This window comes from Camelina sativa, chromosome 5 (genome assembly GCF_030686135.1).
Source record: "Camelina sativa cultivar CO46 ecotype springtype chromosome 5, ASM3068613v1".
NCBI lineage: Eukaryota > Viridiplantae > Streptophyta > Magnoliopsida > Brassicales > Brassicaceae > Camelina > Camelina sativa.
The window spans coordinates 12,395,698-12,416,144 of NC_141884.1; the positions used below are offsets into that span (position 1 = coordinate 12,395,698).

The window sequence follows — 20,447 nt, forward strand, 5'->3', positions numbered from 1 at the left end:
CAAAAAAATAAGATATTGACATTGACAGTAAACAAAACTAAGATATTAAATATCATACAATCCTTAACGATCATCCATCGACTAGTTGTATTCAGACAAATAACACATTCTACAAATTAAATACTAGGATTAGTAAATACCAACTTAACTAAAATATTGATAAGAAACAAAAGTATACCCAAGTACTAGAATTCAAAGGATACATATTGAAGTTGTCGATGGTGAAATTGTATGATCATACCTTATTAACGCAACTTTCATTCTCATTGGCAGTAATATCACCGTTCATAAATATAAAAAATACGTATAGGTCGTCATACCATTCCAAGACATTGAAAAACAAAATTTTTGGTATTAGATGCGATATATATGATTATATTTTTACTAGACCCTATAAAACAATGTTCTTGTCAAACGTAAGAAACAGTGCTATATTTGATTTCACTCATGCTCGATTCTAAAATTCATCATTTAATTTTTTTTATCAAACATTTTTGTTCGGTATCTGTTGAAACAAAAAGCAGCGATACCACAAATCCATTATTTCATACTGCAATTTGTTTGCCATTTTTATATATGTAATTGTACTGTTTAAAATGGTTATTGTTTTTTACCGTTTATACTATTAAGAATAATTAACATGCATAACCTTTGTGAATTGAAATGAGTAAATAGTTATTGTTTAAAAGTTAAAACTGTATATATAAATGTGTAATTTAGGAATGAACATGGAACCCTTCTTACACATTTGTTGGGATGTTTTGTCCATACCTCCTTGCCTTTGGAATCTCACTCATCTTTCATCATACAACCCTCCCTAATTTCTCTCTCTTCAAATCAATCACCTCTCATCTCTCCGCCTTCATTAAGCTAACAAAAATTACTACTTTGTGAAACCCTAATCTTTGAGTACTTACGTTAAACCCTAAGAAAGAAACAAAAAATCAAGATTATATATTAATATTATTATAACTTAATCACGCAAAATCATACCCCATTAACGTGATATGACACATGTACACCTCAAATGTGTATACACCATACTACACACATGCATATGATATAACTTAATCAATAAACAGAAAAAAAAAAAAAAGACATATAAGAATATTAAAAAAATAAGCATATATATATGTATGGCTTGGAAGATTGCTAAAAGCAATTTCTGGGGAAAGGAAGGGTACAATGACAGAGAGTATAGAGTGCAGGAGAATCTAACTCCCAAACTTAGCAATGCTTAGGTACCTTTCTTAATTACTTCTCTCTTGCTACACTCTTTCTCTCCTTTCCCTCCAATCTATATAATTTTATCCTTATTCTTTTTTTCTTCTTATCTTACTATATAAAAAAAATCCAAATTTAATTGTACATTTTTGCAGTAAACCCCTCCTTGTGTTCTCTCATAATCGACTCCTTTTGTTCATTCTCTCTCTCAACCACTCCCACTACTCCCTCTCGTTTTTTGAGAAACCCCAAATCATATAAAACCAAAACAAATTTAAAAACCCTATTGAATCATCTTTTCTTGATTTCCATTTTCACCTCTGGTTTTTATATACCCACCAAGTTATTTTGTTTTTTGTTTGCATGGAGAAGTTCATAATTACTCTCTGCTAGCTTCATCTTAGGTGGGGTTTTCAGGAAGTTTCGTAATCATGGGTTTGGAGAGACCATCATCATTGTCATCATCATTACCAACATCAGAAAACTCAAGGGCCAATAAGTTCAGTCTCTTCTATATATTCCTACTCTTCATTGTCCTCTGTGTGTCCACTACACTCATTACTCCCTCTTCGCTTTCTTCTCCATGTAAGCGCCCCAGTTCCTTTTTTCTCGTTTTAATTGATATATATTATCTTTCTCCAACATAAATATCTTTAAATTTATGGTTCGTACGTATCATATAATCATTTGGGTTTATGTATATTATATTGTTGTAAAAATGCAGATATTAGGAACTCTTACTTTAAGAAACTAGGGAACTTCTATGCACAGGTTCGTAAGCTGTTTTAACCTCTTACTCTCTTGCGTGATCCAATATAGTTTTTGTTTTTGTTTTTTGGGTGCTGTTCATGAGTCGATAATTTTGGAAAAAATAAATAAAAACTATAACCACATAATATTCAAAATAATTTAGTCTCTATTTTCTCCTGATTCAAGCATCTTTGGAGTAAAAGATTGATGTTGAATCATCATCATAATAGACATTAAAAATAATATAATCTTATAATGTGGGGGGTCTCTAAAAGGACTACACAAACAAAAGGGGTTGTGGCTAAAATGCGCTTGAACAGTCAGCGACTGTGACGGCATGTCGAGACTGACTGAGCATGCAGATGCCATGTACTCCTTCACAGATACTCAGCCGTCCGATTCATTTTAGCGCACACGAGGACAAGGACAGTACTCAACTTTTGGTCCGTTCACCTCTCGTGGGTCCCATACCTTGCTTCTGTCTGTGAATTTTTCGATCTCAATCTAGTGGTAATAGTAGTAGTCATTCGCCCCCACGGCGCACGTTAACGTATGACAGCCTCTTGGAACTTCTCAATCTCTCTGCACTTTTTTTGGTAATGTGCGTAGCGCTTTTTCCGGAGCGGTTTTCCCGCGTCTTGTCTCACAGCCCCCCCCCCCCCCCCCCAGCCCTGTCTTTATAATGTTTTTCACCTAAACCGCGCATTTTAGCAGGTCTGTGCGCATGTTAGCAGTATTATACTACTTGAGTTGAGTTCAACATGTTAAAAGTCTTCAAATTTAATTAGAAAGGTATAAAAATATTCTTAATTAGCCATATCGTTAGGGTTTATGTTACCGTGTATTTAATGTTATCCAAAGAAAGAAAATTATAAAGTAGAATATATATGTATGCGTTTGATATATATGGTTCGATTATGTGCTCAGGAGGAGGGCAAGAGTACAGTAGTGATCAAGAACACTAAGAAAATCGGTGACCAGAGCAAGGACGCGGAGCTACGGAGGATTCTAAGGGGATTGGGATCATCTCCACCACGGTGCTTATCCAAGTGTGGAAGATGCACGCCGTGCAGGCCTGTGCACGTACCAGTGCCTCCGGGCACGCCTGTCACAGCCGAATACTACCCTGAGGCTTGGAGATGTAAGTGTGGTAACAAGTTTTACATGCCATGATCGTAGATTATATTTATACTCACATATATACATTATATATTTATATATATGATCTATATGTAGGTTTCATGGTTAATTATGTCTTAATTTTTGCGTCTCTACTCAAATATTAATTATTTGTTAAACATGTTTCTAAGACAAACCCTACATGAAACTTTTGATGATTCTCCCGTCTGTACGATAATTTTAGGTTGTAACAAATGATATAAAATGGTAAGAATAATTCATGAGCATGGCATGCTATTAGTTATTGTCTTATTCCACATACGGCCGGGCTTCCTAATATCTATCGCATAGGTTTATGCTCATAATATGTAGACTAAATATAGATAAGCAAAAAGCCCAATAACATTTTCTTGGCACGTATATAATCGATCATGCATCCAAGAAAACTATAAACATCTATTTGCAAGACTCGTTGATTTCATTTACGTTTTGCAACGATTTCAACGCACTCAAATCATCTAACAATATATACTAATAATATCTAATATGCTTACGTATTCTCATTCTAATACATCATGTTATACGAAAAAGAAGCTTATAATATCAGTCACAGCCTCACAGGCCACAGCCATATATTACTGCTCAAACGATTTTTAAAGTCGGAGTCATTGACTGACTAATTCTTCTTTCCTATTGAAAACAATAGACTTTTATGTAAAATTTAATCGCGATGTGAGTATGGAACTGTCAACTGCCCATGAATTTTCTTCTTCTTTTATTTTTAAAATAAATAGATTATACCGACCAAAGATTTTTTTTGTTTTTTTTGGTTCTGGTCTTAAACAGGACAAAAGAATAATACTACTATAACAGAGAAATAATTAGTCAATCAGATTTAAATAATAGAGAAATAATTAGTGTTCAATCAGGTTAATAATAGAAATATATCTCAGCACCGAATTTTTCAACAGCCGGCCCACAACCCTGAACCGTCCAGCTGGAAGCCGGCGTCGACTTATTCCGCCGTTCGGATATCGACAAGTGTTACCATTAGGACACCTGCCACAGTCTCGTGGAACATGTTTTGTATTAATTAAAATTTTTACTAACTAAGTCGCTATCTTCACGAGATTCACGACCTAAAAATTGAATGAAAACCACATGAGATGAGACACGCTTCTTAGTCGAAATATCGATGTGCATCTTTCTAGCACAATATACAAGGTTCTGAATTGTTCTAGATGTAAAAAATTAAAAAGTACGAGACAAATTATGAGAGTGTTAGGTGATAAGATCACGCGTTGCCGCGTTGGTATAGAGGAAATGAAGTAGAAACTATCGACAACACAATAATTGAGAGAGTAATAATTTGTGTGATTGGCCGAATTTGTTATACGCATAGTAAATGCAACTGGGTGTTGACTGTAGATCTATTGTACAACAAAAAATTTAGAACGAAAATATTTAATTTAAAAACAAATTTACGTTTTAAAAAAAAAAAAACAAAAACAAAAACAAAAAAAGCAAATTTACCATTCTATATGCATGATTTAAGAAATTAGATAAATAAATCGATTAATAATAGATTTTAACAGTTGACTTAAATTATTTTTGAATTATTATGTAACATTAAAATTATTTGTGCAATTAAATTATTGGTTACATTTTGCTTCATGGGACATTTTATTTTGCAATGATTTCTACTGTAAGTGAGACATGGGATCACCTGTAGTAGATGTATGTATACTATATAGACTGTATAAGTAAACCTTCACATATAAAGTTTGGGTTTAAAAAACTTGATTTTTATTTTTTGGCCCGGTTGCACAAATATGAAGATATTTATTTCGTAAATGAGGACCAAAATGGTATGAATGAGGTTGAATGTTGCTATTAAAAATGATCTTAATGATGTCAACATTGCTGCTCAGAATGATTTGGGATGAAGTTAACTTAAGTTTTTGGTTTTCGTAAATTTTAGTGGGTTTTCAAAACTAAGTTTGGTTATATATTTGCAAATGAAGAGATATAACTTTGGATCAGTGACGCTGTTGAGGATTCGGTTAAGTTGCAATATTGTTGCTTAAGGTGATCTCATTGAGGTTAATTTAAGTTTGGGTTGATAAAAACGTTTAAGTTTGGCTTCTTCGTAAAATACATAAAAATGGTTACACTCCTATAATAAATTCTATTTACATTCCTATAATCTTTTTTAAAAAAAATTATCCACTTAGGAAAAAAATAACAAAAAGATAAAAAGAGAGATACGGTTAAACTCTGTTTTAGGCATCTAATCCTCATCGTAAAACCTCAACCCTCCCCCATTTAAAATACCTAACCACTTCCTTTTAGAATTCTTATTCCATAAAAAGTAAACAAAAACTTCTCCAAGAAGAATTGAAAGAAAGACTTTAGCAAACGCGTAATCAAACATATTCAAAAACTCTCCAAGCGAACATCATCATCATCATCATTTCCTCTGGCTTCTAAACCATGCCAGAGATCGAGATCGTCTTAGGGAGCGGCGACAACAAAGCCGCCGCCGCGTTATTCGGAAAATACGAGCTCGGAAAGCTTCTCGGATGCGGCGCCTTCGCCAAAGTCTTCCACGCACGAGACCGTCGAACAGGACAAAGCGTCGCCGTGAAAATCCTCAACAAGAAAAAGCTCTTAACGAATCCAGCATTAGCCAACAACATCAAACGAGAGATCTCGATCATGAGGAGACTATCTCATCCTAACATCGTTAGACTCCACGAAGTAATGGCGACGAAGGGGAAGGTCTTCTTCGTGATGGAGTTTGTTAAAGGAGGAGAGCTTTTCAACAAAATCTCCAAACACGGACGTCTCGGAGAAGATCTTAGCCGTAGGTATTTCCAACAGCTAATCTCCGCCGTTGGTTATTGCCACGCTCGCGGTGTTTACCACCGCGATCTCAAACCGGAGAATCTTTTGATCGACGAGAACGGGAATTTGAAAGTCTCCGATTTCGGTCTCAGTGCTTTAACAGATCAGATCAGACCAGATGGTTTGTTACATACATTGTGTGGTACTCCGGCGTACGTAGCGCCGGAGATTTTATCTAAGAAAGGTTACGACGGTGCTAAAGTCGATGTATGGTCCTGTGGAATCATCTTGTTCGTTCTCGCCGCCGGTTTTTTACCGTTCAACGATCCAAATCTGATGAATATGTATAAGAAGATTTACAAAGGTGAGTATCGTTGTCCTCGATGGATGTCGCCGGATCTGAAACGATTCGTTTCTCGTCTTCTCGAGATCAATCCGGAGAAGAGGATCACAATCGATGAGATTTTGGTTGATCCTTGGTTTGTTAAAGGAGGATTGAAACAGATCAAGTTCCACGACGACGAGATCGAGAAAGATCGGAAGATTGAATTGGAAGGTGTGAAGAGTTTAAACGCGTTTGATTTGATTTCGTACTCGTCGGGGTTAGATCTGTCGGGTTTGTTCGATGGTTGTAGTAGCAGCGGCGGTGGTTCGATTGGGGAATCGGAGAGGTTTTTATCGGAGAAGACGCCGGAGATGTTGGCGGAGGAGGTTGAAGGATTTGCGAAGGAGGAGAATCTGAGGATGAAGAAGAAGGGAGATGAAGAGTGTGGGTTTGAAATGGAAGGGCAAAATGGGAAATTTGTGATTGGGATTTGTGTTTCGCGGTTGAATGATTTGCTTGTGGTTGTGGAGGCGCGGCGGAGAGGTGGTGATGCTGATTGTTACACGGAGATGTGGAATGATAAACTCAGGGCTCGACTTATTCGCGTTTGCGATCAGACGTCGCCAAACGCAGCTATTTAAAAAAAAAAAAAAAAAACGCCGTTCTTTTGAGATTTTAAAACGCCTAATCGCTGTTGTTGGATTTGGCGGGGTTGATTTGCGTTCTTGTTACGTTTTTAGAATTTATCTCATTACCATGGAAAAAAAAAATTGATGTATGTATTTATATATGTACTGTACTAAATTGTAGGTATCTATTTTGTGCTTCTCTGAGAAAATACATGTATTGATTTACTATGTACAACAAAGTATAAAACTGCATTTGTAAGGAGGTACTTACTCTTTTGTATAATGTAGAAAAACATTCTTCTATTTCTAATTTAAATCACATATATAATTACTTTTTGCAGTCTATATAGTATATAGTATTGGAGGGCATGATTTAATAGGACTGTTATTGTCAATTTCGGGTTATTGCTTGTGTGATATGGCTTCTTCAATTTAATATTGTGTAATGTATTATTATTAAACATATGAAATGATTGCAAGTGGAGTTCCACGTCCAGTGATGAAAAAGGTATGTACATACAATACCTTGCAAAAACTTTTTTTTTTTTTTTTTTTTCCAAAAAGTTCATCTTAAATATGAGCTTATACTGTTACATCCATCAGAGAAGAAACCAAGTTGGAGAGTCAAGTTATTACAACAAGCTTGGAAACACAGCAGATTTAAACTACAACATAACTGCTAAAATAAGGTAGATGCTAGTGAAGTAAGTCTGTCTTCATCACTCTCTCATTAAGACCATCAAAACAATGAAATTCATTGCAGCCGGTCTTAAAGCATACTTCATAAGTAAAGAGGAATGACAGAACCTTACATCTCACCACATCATCTTCAAAAAACAGTCATCAAAGGTCTTCATGAATTTCTTCCACGACCTTTACCTTCATCAAAATAACCATAGCCAAGGCACCAAGAGGTGAACCAAACACCATTGTCAACATAAAAAAAACTAAAGCAAGACACATCCTACAAAAGGATTAAACCAAAAAGAAGAATCTCAGAAATAAAGACTATTAGTTCCTGAGATTCCTGACTTGTTAATCATTTTCCTTAGAGGTTTATGGTAAAACCGGATAGAACCTCAGTCCTGGATCCTTTCTGCATTGACGTGTGTTCCTATCAGTCTCCATGTGCACCTGTTTCCCTTTTTTCCTCTTCGAGCTCTCACCAATTTCATAATTTCCTTTTGGATTTCCAGTTTTAGAAAACAGAGAATCTGATGAGATTTTGATGGAGGCTGAACTTGAAGACGGGAAACATTGGAGAGGGTTAGCAGCTAAAAACTCCTCAAGATTCGGCGCTGGAGAAGCAGGTCTCGGCGGCTGAGAGATAGGGGAATAGGAAGAGATTGCGGAGCTCTGATCTGATTTAATGTCTCCATTACAGCTGTTGTGAACGGATAACACTTCTTCTTCCTGACCAGGAGCCAGAGGAACATCGAGGTAATCATCATCAAAAGCCGGAGGAGCAAGATACGGACAGTGAGCCAAGTCGTGATTGAAGCGACAACAGTTGGTGCATACTTTTTTGAGTTTTTCATACTCAAAACCTATCATGGCTCTTTCTCCAGTTTCAAATCTGACCTTTCTAAAGAAGCGAAGTCGGTTTGTAAGTTCAAATCTAATCTTTACCCTGATAAAGGCTATCTGTGTAGTAGTCTCATCATTGAAATCCAAGGCAACAACCTCACCAAGAGTATTAGCAATGAACCTAACCGTTGTGTTAGAGACATAAGGAAGGGGGATACCTCTGATTTGAACCCACAGGTCAATAGATGTAAGGAAATCCTCTCCAGGAAAGTCTTCCCACCTTTGAAGAGCAACAAACCATTTTTCAAACACCCAGGGTCCCCTTCTGAGAACAGAGGCTAAGTCACTCTCTGAACTAAACCTGAATTGAACATAACTATCATCCAGAATTCGACCGTGCACCCTGTCGTAAAGCTCCCATTGAGCAGGTAGGGCAGTTAAGACACGCCCACGGTCTTGGAGAGTAGGGTTAAGCAGACGCCCAATAAGGCTGCGTCTATTCCTTGCCAGAGCACTATCATAAGCTGAACTAGGAATAAACAGTTCCGGATCATCACGACCAAGAACCATATATTGAAGATCATTCCAAAGTTCATCAGCCATGATAGATAAATAAAAAACGAGAGAAAGGGTAACTACTAAGGAAAGAGAAGCGAGAGAGGGTGGTAATATATATGGGTGACTAAGAGGGAATAAGTTAAAATAGGACTAGAAAATATGAGATAAGGAGAGAAGAAGGTCAAAGAAGATAAGACTTTTTTGTGGGAACTGAGTCAAAACTTCTAAGGAAGGAAGAGAAAAGATTAAGAAACCAAGATAATCACCGCTTTAGAATCAAAAAGTCTTCTAGATTTGTTTTTTTCTGAAAGTCAGAATATAAACCATTCTAACGATGAAAAACAAAAAAAGTTTTACTATTAACACTAGATAAGAGAAATAATATAAGAAATTTCTGGAAGAATGAGCAAAAGGAAAATACTAATGCAAAGAATTAAAAATCATGCTTTTCTCATGATCAAAAAAACCTTTCAACCACATAGGCTTACCAGAAGCTACGTAAGAAGATAATCTCAAGTCCAGAGTGACACTTTTTGCAATCATCATAGCTCCCGAATTGCTTTTTAAAGGTTCAAAGCTAAGAAACCAAAATGGTTTCCCTTTACTATATAAGATGAGGGGAGAGATGAAGCTTACAATTGATGGCCAATGACTTGGGTCATGTATAGCTTGAATAATTTCGAAAGTAGACGCGGCAAAAGTCACATTCGCGAAATGCAAGCTTGTCATACTCTCTAAAGCCCACTCCCAACTCTTGATTTTAGCTTCAAAGACAGAATTGACAGAGGCAAAGGATCTTCTACTATGCATGAGTACATTACCTGTAGGATCTCTTACTACCCAAGAAGCTCCAGATAATGAAAACTTTTTGGATCATGAAAAGCCAATGTTACATTTCACTTCATCATGTAAAGGGGGAAGCCATCTTTCGTCCTGGTTTGAAGGGTCAATCTCGTGGCAGCGGTTTAGAGTTTGCGCTGCACTCCATTCCGAAGAAGCCTCCCATGCTTTTTGGACAACATCAAGTGGTGAAAAACAGACTCCTTGAAAGAGTAAGGAATTCCTGTTTTTCCACAATTGCCACAGAATCCAAGAAAAAGATGAACTAGGTTCTGCAACAAAGTTCCCTTGACTCTTTAAACTCAATACGTGATGCATATTTTCAAAAATTGAGTTGCCAAAACCCAAGAACGGAGATGGAGTATTGGAAAGAGCCCAAACTTGTCTTGCGAAAGGACAGAGGAACAAAATGTGGTTGATAGATTCTATCTCTGCACCGCATATCATACAACCATCAAAAATTCTCATTGCTCTAGTCCTAAGTCTTTCTGTAACAGCAAAAGCTCCAAGTAAAGCTTTCTAGAGAAATATTCTAATTTTTGGAGATGTAGCCACCTCCCAACAAGCTCTTAAGACTGGATTTCTAGAAGGGCAGGCACATGCAATCTGCAGACTTTCCTTTTTTCTCACTTTAAACATCAAATTGTAACCAGAGCTCACTGAGTAAATTCCATTCCTTGTTTCCCCCCAGCAGAAAGAGTCTCTATAACCTAACCTAGGTTTTATAGCTTTAATGCTTTTTATCTCAGAATGATGAAAAAGAGCACTTAAGAGATGATCATCCCATTTTCCGGATTGCTGATTGAAAAGATCAGACACTTTAAGTTGAATATTCATCAGAGAATGAATACCAACAGGTCTTGTAGGGCTACCATCATATAACCACTTATCAACCCAAACAAGAGTGTCTTTACCATTTCCAATAACCCGGCGAAGATTATTTGAAAGAAGTTCTTTACCAAAAAGAATACTCCTCCACCCAAAAGAAGGGCTTCTTCCAAATGAGGCATCAAGAAAGTCAGTAGAAGGAAAATATCTGCTTTTTAAGAATTTGGAGAAGAGACAATTTGTATCATGTAAAAGCCTCCAAGCTTGTTTTGCTAGCATCGCTTGATTAAAAATTTCCAAATCTTTAAAACCAAAACCACCATCTACCTTTGGTATAGTCATCTTCTCATAGCTTAGCCAATGGATTTTTTTTTTATCTTGATTATTATTCCACCAGTAATCCATCATGACAGAAATCAGATTCTTGATAGTATACTTAGGCAATTTGTAGCAGGACATTGCATAAACTGGTAAAGCCAAAGCAATAGACTTTAGAAGAGTTTCTTTACCTCCTTGAGAAAGATTCTTGGCATACCAACCAGTTAATTTAGACTGGAGTCTCTCCTTGATAAAACCTATAAGCTGTTTTTTGGAGCCACTCAAACATTCAGGAAGACCAAGATATCTACCCTCCCCACCTTCTAAGCTAATCCCTGTTTTGTTCTTTATCCAATTCCAATCTTGAATCTCTGACTTTGATCCAAATGTAATTGCTGATTTTTGCCTATTTATCATTTGACCCGATATCTTTTCATAGTTCTGAAGGCAATTCAACATTTCAGCACATTGAATCCTATTGGCTTTACAAATGAAGAGGCTATCGTCTGCAAAAAGCAAGTGACTGATGGCTGGACCAGAATGATGAAACTGAATCCCAGAAATTTTATCCTCACTTGCCGCTTGATTGAACAAGTGAATCAGCGCCTCAGTACACAACACAAAAAGAAAAGGCGATAAAGGATCACCCTGTCTAATGCCCCTAGCCGGTTTGATCAAACCATAGGATTCCCCATTGATTACCACTGCATAGCTAACTGAAGAAACACAAGCCATAACCCAAGAGATCCAACGTTCATTAAATCCAAGAGCGATAAGCATATCCTTCAAAAAAATCCATTCTACTCTATCATATGCTTTTGACATGTCAGTTTTAATCAACATAAACTCTTGAGATATCCTTGGATGTGTGTGAAGACTATGAACAATTTCATGAGCTATCAAGATATTGTCTGAAATCCATCTTTCTGAAACAAATGCTGCTTGAGTAGGAGAGACAATGGATGGTAGATGTCTTTTCAGCCTAAGCACAAGGATTTTTGAAACAATCTTGTAGATCACTGAGCATAAACTAATAGGTCTAAGATCTGACATACGTTTTGGATCTGGGATTTTCGGAATGAGACAAAGAAGAGTGTGATTCCAATCCTCAGGGAGATTACCAGTAGCAAAGAACTTAAGAACCTCACCATTAATCTGGTTATGGATCAGTGGCCAAAATTTTTTGAAAAAAAACCCTGTGAGACCATCCGGGCCAGGAGCACTTTCACTACTAATCGAGAACGCAGCTTGTCTGATCTCCGACTTCGAAATATCTTTTACGAGATCCTGATTCATGTTATCTAACACTCGTGGTCGAAAGTTATGAAGGATATCACTAAGTTGTGAAGGCGAAGATGATTTAAAGAGGTGATTGAAATACTTAACTGCCACTTCTCCTTTTTGTTGCTCTGAGAAATGTTCTATACCATCATCATCAATGAGAAACTGTAAAGAATTCTTCATTCTTGCAGCTTTACCGATGCTTGAAAGAATTTTGTATTCTTATCACCATCAAGAAGCCATTTCTCTCTACTCTTTTGTCTCCAGTAAATTTCTTCTTCTCGAAAGGCTACAGCAAGTTCTTTTTTAATCTCATTAATCCTTCTGAAGCAGGGTTTCAACGATTCATCTTGCTTCTTCAACTCTTTCCGTAAACTTTTTATACGAGTTTCTGAGCTGGACCAAACTCTATTCTTCCAAGCATTAATTGCCTTTCTGCAGTTATCACTTCTTAAAAGAACAGAATTTTCAACTTCTAGAGAGCTCATCTCATTCCAAGCCTTCTGAATTACCTCCCATAAAGAAGGGTCTTCAGCCCAACGTTTGTCAAACAAAAGTTACTCCGATATAAATCCTTATCATTCGTAAATTTAACCAGCACAGGTTTGTGATCCGAGCCTAGTTTCTCCAGAAACCATTGATGGCTGTTTGGAAACATAGATAACCAAGCAGGATTTCCAAAACAGCGATCTAGTCTACATTGGATCCATTGTTTATTTCTAACCCCACCCCACGTGAAGCCAATTTCCAGAGCTGCCATGTTCAGACATATCACAATTATCTAAAAACTTTTGAAAAGGCAGAAAAGAGCTTTGGTCTCGCAAAGGACACCCAACTTATCTCCATTGGACAATATTGCATTAAAATCTCCAAGCATACACCAAGCTTCAGTTCTTAACAGCCCAAAATCTAGAATTTTATTCCACACAAGGGATCTAAGACCAGTAATCGGATTCCCATAAACACAAGAAATAAAACCAATATTTTGATCCACTTGAGATTTTCATATCTATAAAGTTTTTGTCAACCAAAAGAAAATCTATATCTATATTGTCTTTCCATAACAGAGCTAAACCCCCACCATATCCTACAGGTTCAACTGTTTTCAAGTTACTATAGCCCAGCCAACCTTGAACCTTCTCCAAAAAACCTATTGAGTTCTTTGTCTCCATGAGGAAAAGGATGTCAGGGAAATGAGCTTTTCTCATTTCCTTGAGATGACGAATTGTCCAGGGATTCCCCAACCCTTGACAATTCCAGCTCAAGATATCTATTGATCTTGCGGCAGTTCACCAGGAACCACCGAAACATTGTCTCTCTGGAGACTTTTGGCCAAACTCTTCCCATTATCCCTACCCTCATCATCCCTTGAAACTTTCGCACTACACTCATTAAACAGATCAATAACTTTCAAATTTTTGCCTTTCTTATCTTTCGAACATTTTATCCAAGGCCTAGGTCTTTTAGTTGATTTTATCATCTGATGCTGACTTTTGGACGAGCTAGCTTCGAGATTACCAGAACAGAAAGCAGATGGAGAGCAGTAGAATGACGTACCTTGATTCACACTTTGAATAGGGACCTCTAAGAGAGAGCTCTTTTTTATCACCATATCAGCTTTGATTGTATCATGTAAAAGCTTTGCAGAGTTACCTTCTACAGTGGAGGTAGCTACCGCATCTGATTCCCTTTCCTTGCCTTTGTTAAGAGTTTTAGAAGCTGTCACTGTTCCAGAAGTCACTTGATTTTCGAGAGAAGAAGGAACCAAAGGGCATCGAGATTTATCGTGTGTCAGCCTCTGGCACTGGAAGCATCTTTTTCTAATTCTTTCGTAATCAATTCCAATCCTTACCCTCGATCCGTTCGGGAGTTGTAGCTCTTTAAAATTTCTTAAGCCCTTAGAGACATCAAGAGCAATTCTAACCCGGACATAGTCATTGCTTTGTGCTTCTTTCTCATCAAAGGGCACTTCCAAAACCTGTCCAACACATCCAGCAATTTCCGATATAGTATCTTTTGTATAGTGATTTACTGGAATGTTACGGAGTCTAATCCAAACCGGCATAAACTTCAGATAATCAGGAGGAGGATTTTCAACCCATCTTTCCATAACAACACCCCAATCATCTTGCGTCCAAACCCCAGTTTTTAAGATCTCATGTATGTCTTCTTCATTCTTGAAGATGAACTGGAACCTATCTCTCGATAGAGCAATTCCTCTAACCCTATCATATAATCTCCAAATTCTTGGCATCTCTAAAATCCAATTCGACATGCGTTGAAATTCAGGATTTAAAAACCTTCCCATAATACTTCGCTTGTTCCTCTCAGAGGAGCTGAACTCTGGTAAATTAGATAAAACCAGAGGTTTATCTTCTTCTTCCTCAATCGTCATCTGTTGGAGAAAGATATCCAATTGCTTTTCCATATCGAAAACGATCTTTAGAAAGGAGTAGCAAACCCGTGAAATGCAAAGAAGAAGCAACTAGTGCGAATTGAAGAACTGAAGTATCGAAGTTTACTGAATTTGAATTTGTCTGAAACCGGACAGAAAACGGTAATATCTCCGGCAATTTCTCTGCTCAGTAATCTGTACCTGAGAGAGGAGTTCTTAAACCCAAAAGAAAGTGGGACAGCGGCGTTCTTTATGGCGGCGATGTAAACGGCGAGAGTCGATTTATTGACTAACTAGGAGAGAGAACAGAGCTTATCATTCATACCTTGCAAAAACTTTAACAATATGCATATTGTTTTTATGAAAAAAAAGAAAAGAAAAGAGAAGCTATTATTGTCCACTTGATTAGGAATTTACAACTCAAAACGAGGGAAGGTTAAGGAATCATTATCATTATTAAAGCATCATCATAAGCACCAGCCTTTCTTATTTATCTCATCATTTGCTTGGCCGATTTTGTTTTATTTTTTTAAAAACACTAATTATTTAATTTGATCTCATATGATCATTGAATAGCTCAAAGTACAATTTATGCCCACCTTTTGGCTTTTAGGCGCAAAGAAAACCAAAAATGTGGCAAAATAGGTTGTTTGGTGTGAATTAGGACAGTAGATATAGAAGAAATGTGGTTGATGAAGTTAAGTACATCTTTAAAATAAAATCTAAATTGAAATTCGTAATAAATCTCTTAGTTTTACAACCATTATGTGAATTCCAAGTAAACCAATAAATTACACATTTTATCGTTCTATTTTGGTTAGTCTACTATGCAATTGCTCATATTTCACATATGATAGTATAACTTATTCATCGCGGCCACATTCAAACTACATAATCATAAGTTTAAATGTTAGAGAAAAAAAACAATAAAGCAAAAGAATTAAAATTTACAATATAAAAGAGCAGCTATACATGAAAGAGAATGTGGTTATTAAGGTGTGAAGAAAGAAGTGAAATCAAATGGTAACTGTGGTCAGATCGGCCAAATCCGTCTGCGGTCTGAACCGCTCTATTTTTAGGGTGGATTACAGACTGCTGCAGATCAACTCTATTTGTATGCAAAAGCGGTCCGCAGTTGGTCCGTAACGGTCTTGTCTCTACTTTATTTGGACCGCACCACTGCGTACTATATTTGTTGAATGGTAAATAAAAAGCGGTCCAGTCCGTAGACAGATTTGTCCACCCCAACCACTGCAACCATTCACATTCTCTGGTTAACCCTCAAATTCTGGTTAAGTAAAATAACTCCTCATCCCATTAATATTGGATAAGGAGGAACACTGCAACATCATATTTTGTGGATGATGTAAAAGAAAAGAATGTATTATTAGTATATATTTTTAAATGATTATTTAATACAAATAATAATTATTAAATAAGAAATTTAAGTTATGGGTAATGATATTAACATATGTATGACAACATTTTTTTTAAATAATATTAAATCTATGTCTGAGTAGATATATGTCTCGTAACGTATACACGTTTTTTAGAATGCATTAGTATCTTGATAATTTGTTCAAAAGCTATAAAATGCATTAGTATCTTAATTTAAAACTAAACAATTTTAAAAACGTCACAAAGATATCAAGCTAATTATTAATGTAACTTGGATTTTTTGCCCCATTTTTTATTTGTATAAAAATATCAAAACTATATTTTATTTTGATTAATTGTTTATTGCCTGTATTTTGTAATGTCGAAAATTGCTAACATCCCTGTCTACATGATCAATAGCAAATCATCTTTGATTATTTAAAGAGAAATATAAATGTTAGAGGCCTGGGAGTGACTTTTAATTAATCCTTTTCATTACGTTTCATCTGATAACTGATAAGATGTACTTTATTCTCCTTTTGAAGCTGGAGAGCATCTTGAGGATCTTAAAGTTTACTCAAGCGATTGTCATTACTAATCCTTCTCTCTTAAGTGAAGATTCTGAGGAAAAGTTTTCCAAATTGGCTGGTTGTGCTGAGCGTTTTGTTGAACAAGTTGTAGCACTAGCTGCTGAAGACTGTCTTGAAGAGTTTCCTGCCCAGTTTGATGCCCATTTTTATGCAGCTTCTGCTGTAATCCATTACCTCTTGTCTCTCCTCTCCTCAAGGTCCCAAGGAGGGAATGTGACCCTACTTGACTGCCTCCCTTCCTTCCCTCCTGATCTCATTCCAGCCTCTCCCGTGTTTGCCTACTTCCCTGATTCTGCTGCTTTTGTCCTTCGACGTCATATTAACTTGGATGCGATGTGGGATTACATCCTTCACCACTTCAATCTTGGTTTGAGGCCTACTCCTCTTGTCTCTGCTTTTGGTTCAGAGCAGCCTTTTATTCCCCCGATTCCAGGAGTTGAGCTTGACCCAGTTGTGATGGACCCAATTTAGCCCTGACTTACTCTACTTATGTAGAGTGTTTCCTGTGGTCTGTGACTATGGGAAAACGTTAGGCATCTGAGTTTAAGGTGAGTGAGAAGAAGCATCTTTACGTACTTGAGTTGTTATTACTTTACTGGATGTATTATTAGTATATATTTTTTTAAATGATTATTTAATACAAATAATAATTATTAAATAAGAAATTTAAGTTATGGGTAATGATATTAACATATGTATGACAACATTTTTAAAAAATAATATTAAATCTATGTCTGGGTAGATATATGTCTCGTAACATATACACGTTTTTTAAAATGCATTAGTATCTTAATTTAAAACTAAACAATTTTAAAAACGTCACAAAGATATCAAACTAATTATTAATGTAACTTGGATTTTTTGCCCCATTTTTTTATTTGTATAAAAATATCAAAACTATATTTTATTTTGATTAATTGTTTATTGCGTGTATTTTGTAATGTCGAAAATTGCTGACATTCCTGTCTACCTGATCAATAGCAAATCATCTTTGAATATTTAAAGAGAAATATAAATGTTAGAGGCTAGGGAGTGAGAGTAATTTTTTCAATAAACTAGATTTCAATAGAATCATTTTTCTATAAAAAAAATGTACTGATTCTGAATCTTCATTGATGGGAAAGAACAAGTCAATCATCAAGCTTTGTTGAAGCATTAGCTATGAAAAGAAGAAATCTTTAGTGATTTTTTGAAGAAATCAATTTTATTTTGAACATGATGGGATAGGTTTTAAGGATTCAGTGCAAATAAACGATGCAAGAGATAGATTGTAGTTTTCAAGTTGGGCCATATCGTATAAATATTGGGCTTTAATCATAAAGCCCATTATCATACTTTACGAGATAACGGATTTTAAAGTGTAGTCTTAGTCCAACGGTCGAATTGAAGCGAAGCGAAGAGAGAGAGAGATGAGAGAGAAAAGGGGAAATCGGAAAACCCTAGATCCCGTCGGTGAGGATGGAGTCACCGGAAAAGAAGGGAAAGGCTTCTTCGCCTGCTATCTCTTAACCTCTCTTAGCCCTCGTCACAAGGGTCAAACCTATATCGGGTACTTACACTTCTTTCTCTCATCTCTTGGTTTCGTTTTTTATTTTATTTTCCCCCAATTCGATTTTGATGATCCTTACCATTGAAATTGAAAGATTCTGTTCGGTTATGATAGTAATCGATTTAGATCACTGATGTTTGAGTCTTGTTGAATCGAATTGGTTTTGATTGTTACTCCCCAATCGGATTTACAATAATCTGGTATATGCAGGTTTACGGTGAACCCAAGACGGAGAATAAGGCAGCACAATGGAGAGATTACAAGTGGTGCTTGGAGAACAAAGAGGAAACGTCCCTGGGAAATGGTTCTCTGTATCTATGGTTTCCCCACCAACGTCTCTGCCCTTCAGGTCCTTTTTTTTTGTATTTTAAGTATCGTATCTTTGAAACCCCAAAGGTTCAAGCTTTAGATAATTTTTTTACCAATCTAGGAAAAAGATATTGCTTTTACTTCGCCTGTGGCCTCTCGTTTATGTTATTCTCTTTAGATTTATCAAATTTGAACTGGGTTTTATAGGCTTAGTTGAAGAGACAAGGATAAGTAATACTGTTAAATTTTAGTAAAGCTGATGGGGGAACCTTGTTTGCAGTTTGAATGGGCTTGGCAGCATCCGAGAGAATCAGTGGCAGTGAGAGAAGCTGCTGCTGCTTTTAAATCCTTCTCTGGGATTGCAGGCAAGATCAAGCTTGTATACACAATGCTTAATCTTCCAGCTTGGAACAGGTTAGGGAGTTTTGTTGTTGTTATTGCTATGATGCTATCTGTTTACTTGTCGGATTTTTTAACATAACCATCTCTCTGTTGTCATTTGGTGACCAGTTTAAACCTGACAGTTAATTATTTCTCATCAAAGTATGCTCACCATGGTGGTCTTTCTCCAAGTTTGCCTCTACACATGAAAGTCCAAGTTTGTTGTATGGATGATCTTCCATATTTCACAAAGCTAGACAACAGTTCTCAACCCGAAGACGATGAGATTCCTGAGGTTGTTAATGAAGAAGCTGAGGATGATGATAGTAGCCAAAGCCAGCCTGAGAACTCAGGTACAAGCCAATCTGATGACTTGTATCCGGGCGAGAAAGAGAAGGAACTTCATGAGCGGCATTTTGAGAAAGCGAAAGAACCCGTAACTGTACTTGATGGTGACAGATTAGCAAATTTCAGTGGTTTTGGCTCATTAGAAGAAGATATTGTTGAAGATAAAGTATCACATAGCACTGTAGGATCCATTGAAGTTATGGAGAAAGAACCCGAAACTGTATTTGTTGACAGATTAGCAAATTTCACTGGTTTTGGCGTAGTTGAGATTGTTGAAGATGAAGTATCACATGGAACTGTAGGATCAACTGAAGCTATGGAGAAAGATTGTTGGAGAAGAAGAAACCTTACTACCACCTCAACGACGACTGAGGTTGACGTTGAGGTGATCGATCTGATGACTCCATCACCTAGCTGCAGAGCTGGGTCGTCTATGAAGAGACGAAGAGTTTCTGAGTTTATAGATTTAACTATGTCTCCTAATTTCATAGAGTTGTAGAAATTATACACAATATCTTAGTTGTGTCTTGTGTGAAAATAATAAAAATCAACTTCCTTGTAATTTTCTTTTATATATAATAAAAGATTTCAATCCTTTTGAATCTTGAGTATCTCATCTTTGAAAGGTTTATGAGTTCCAAGCTCATTATTATTTAGTAACAAATTCACTTATTTAGTCTATACATAGTTATGAACATGTGTGTCTCTCTATGCTGTCACTTTCTAATTAAATCGCATAATCAATGTTGTTGATTAAGAGAAAACCTATTTTTAAGTCTCTAACACTCCATTATTGCGTTACTCAGATTAAGATTCACCTCAAGTTTTGGTTCCCATAGAAGATATACTAGTTTTGGTTACACAAAGCTAGAAAACCAAAACAAAACCGACTCTATCTACACTAGTTTATACTTGTATAAGTTTACAAAGACTATATACAACAGTTTAAATACACTAATAATATGACCACATGATACATCAACATGACAACATGTATGAATACATTTACACTTTGAGAAAGGAAAAAACGTATTCCGATTATCGGAGAGTGTGAAATTGATGAGATCGGCAGTATCCACATGTTCTCGATATTGGTTGTTGACTTTATATTTGTGTGAGGTATGCATGTTAATATGTTTATGATACTAAGACGTGAGAGTACTTGACACGAGTGAACAAAAAATGATAAACACGAACAAATAATTTTGTAATTACGGTCAATGACTTTACACTAGAAAATGTTTAAGCATTT

At 36.3% G+C, this 20,447-nt stretch overlaps 5 protein-coding genes across 7 annotated transcripts; 3 read left to right on the forward strand and 2 right to left on the reverse strand.

Annotated features, from left to right (window-relative positions):
- Positions 1–1,105: 1,105 nt before the first annotated feature.
- LOC104786623 (EPIDERMAL PATTERNING FACTOR-like protein 6) lies at positions 1,106–3,397 on the forward strand. 3 transcript variants are annotated; one of them, XM_087449987.1, is made up of 4 exons: positions 1,106–1,241; positions 1,629–1,809; positions 1,949–1,995; positions 2,902–3,397. In XM_087449987.1, the coding sequence occupies exons 2-4, from the start codon at positions 1,656–1,658 to the stop codon at positions 3,145–3,147; spliced, it is 447 nt and encodes a 148-aa protein (XP_087306113.1). In that variant the 5' UTR covers positions 1,106–1,241; positions 1,629–1,655; the 3' UTR covers positions 3,148–3,397. The 3 variants fall into 3 exon arrangements, with proteins under 3 accessions (XP_087306113.1, XP_010510370.1, XP_087306114.1); XM_087449988.1 differs by having other exon boundaries at positions 1,153–1,241; positions 1,597–1,809; XM_010512068.3 differs by having other exon boundaries at positions 1,151–1,809.
- Positions 3,398–5,212: 1,815 nt separating this feature from the next.
- LOC104786624 (CBL-interacting serine/threonine-protein kinase 11) lies at positions 5,213–7,197 on the forward strand. The gene has a single exon (XM_010512072.3). It carries the CDS (start codon positions 5,587–5,589, stop codon positions 6,904–6,906), a length of 1,320 nt encoding a protein of 439 aa, XP_010510374.1. The 5' UTR covers positions 5,213–5,586; the 3' UTR covers positions 6,907–7,197.
- A 939-nt stretch (positions 7,198–8,136) lies between these two features.
- LOC147943648 (uncharacterized) lies at positions 8,137–9,241 on the reverse strand. The gene is made up of 2 exons (XM_087449989.1): positions 8,640–9,241; positions 8,137–8,479 (listed from the first exon to the last, which is right to left on the reverse strand). The coding sequence occupies exons 1-2, from the start codon at positions 9,022–9,024 to the stop codon at positions 8,445–8,447; spliced, it is 420 nt and encodes a 139-aa protein (XP_087306115.1). The 5' UTR covers positions 9,025–9,241; the 3' UTR covers positions 8,137–8,444.
- A 4,275-nt stretch (positions 9,242–13,516) lies between these two features.
- LOC147943649 (uncharacterized) lies at positions 13,517–14,674 on the reverse strand. The gene has a single exon (XM_087512308.1). It carries the CDS (start codon positions 14,672–14,674, stop codon positions 13,517–13,519), a length of 1,158 nt encoding a protein of 385 aa, XP_087368434.1.
- A 2,465-nt stretch (positions 14,675–17,139) lies between these two features.
- On the forward strand, positions 17,140–19,797 carry LOC104786625 (uncharacterized). Its single transcript, XM_010512073.3, has 4 exons — positions 17,140–18,157; positions 18,368–18,506; positions 18,747–18,880; positions 18,977–19,797. Exons 1-4 carry the CDS (start codon positions 18,018–18,020, stop codon positions 19,692–19,694), a joined length of 1,131 nt encoding a protein of 376 aa, XP_010510375.1. The 5' UTR covers positions 17,140–18,017; the 3' UTR covers positions 19,695–19,797.
- Positions 19,798–20,447: the final 650 nt, after the last annotated feature.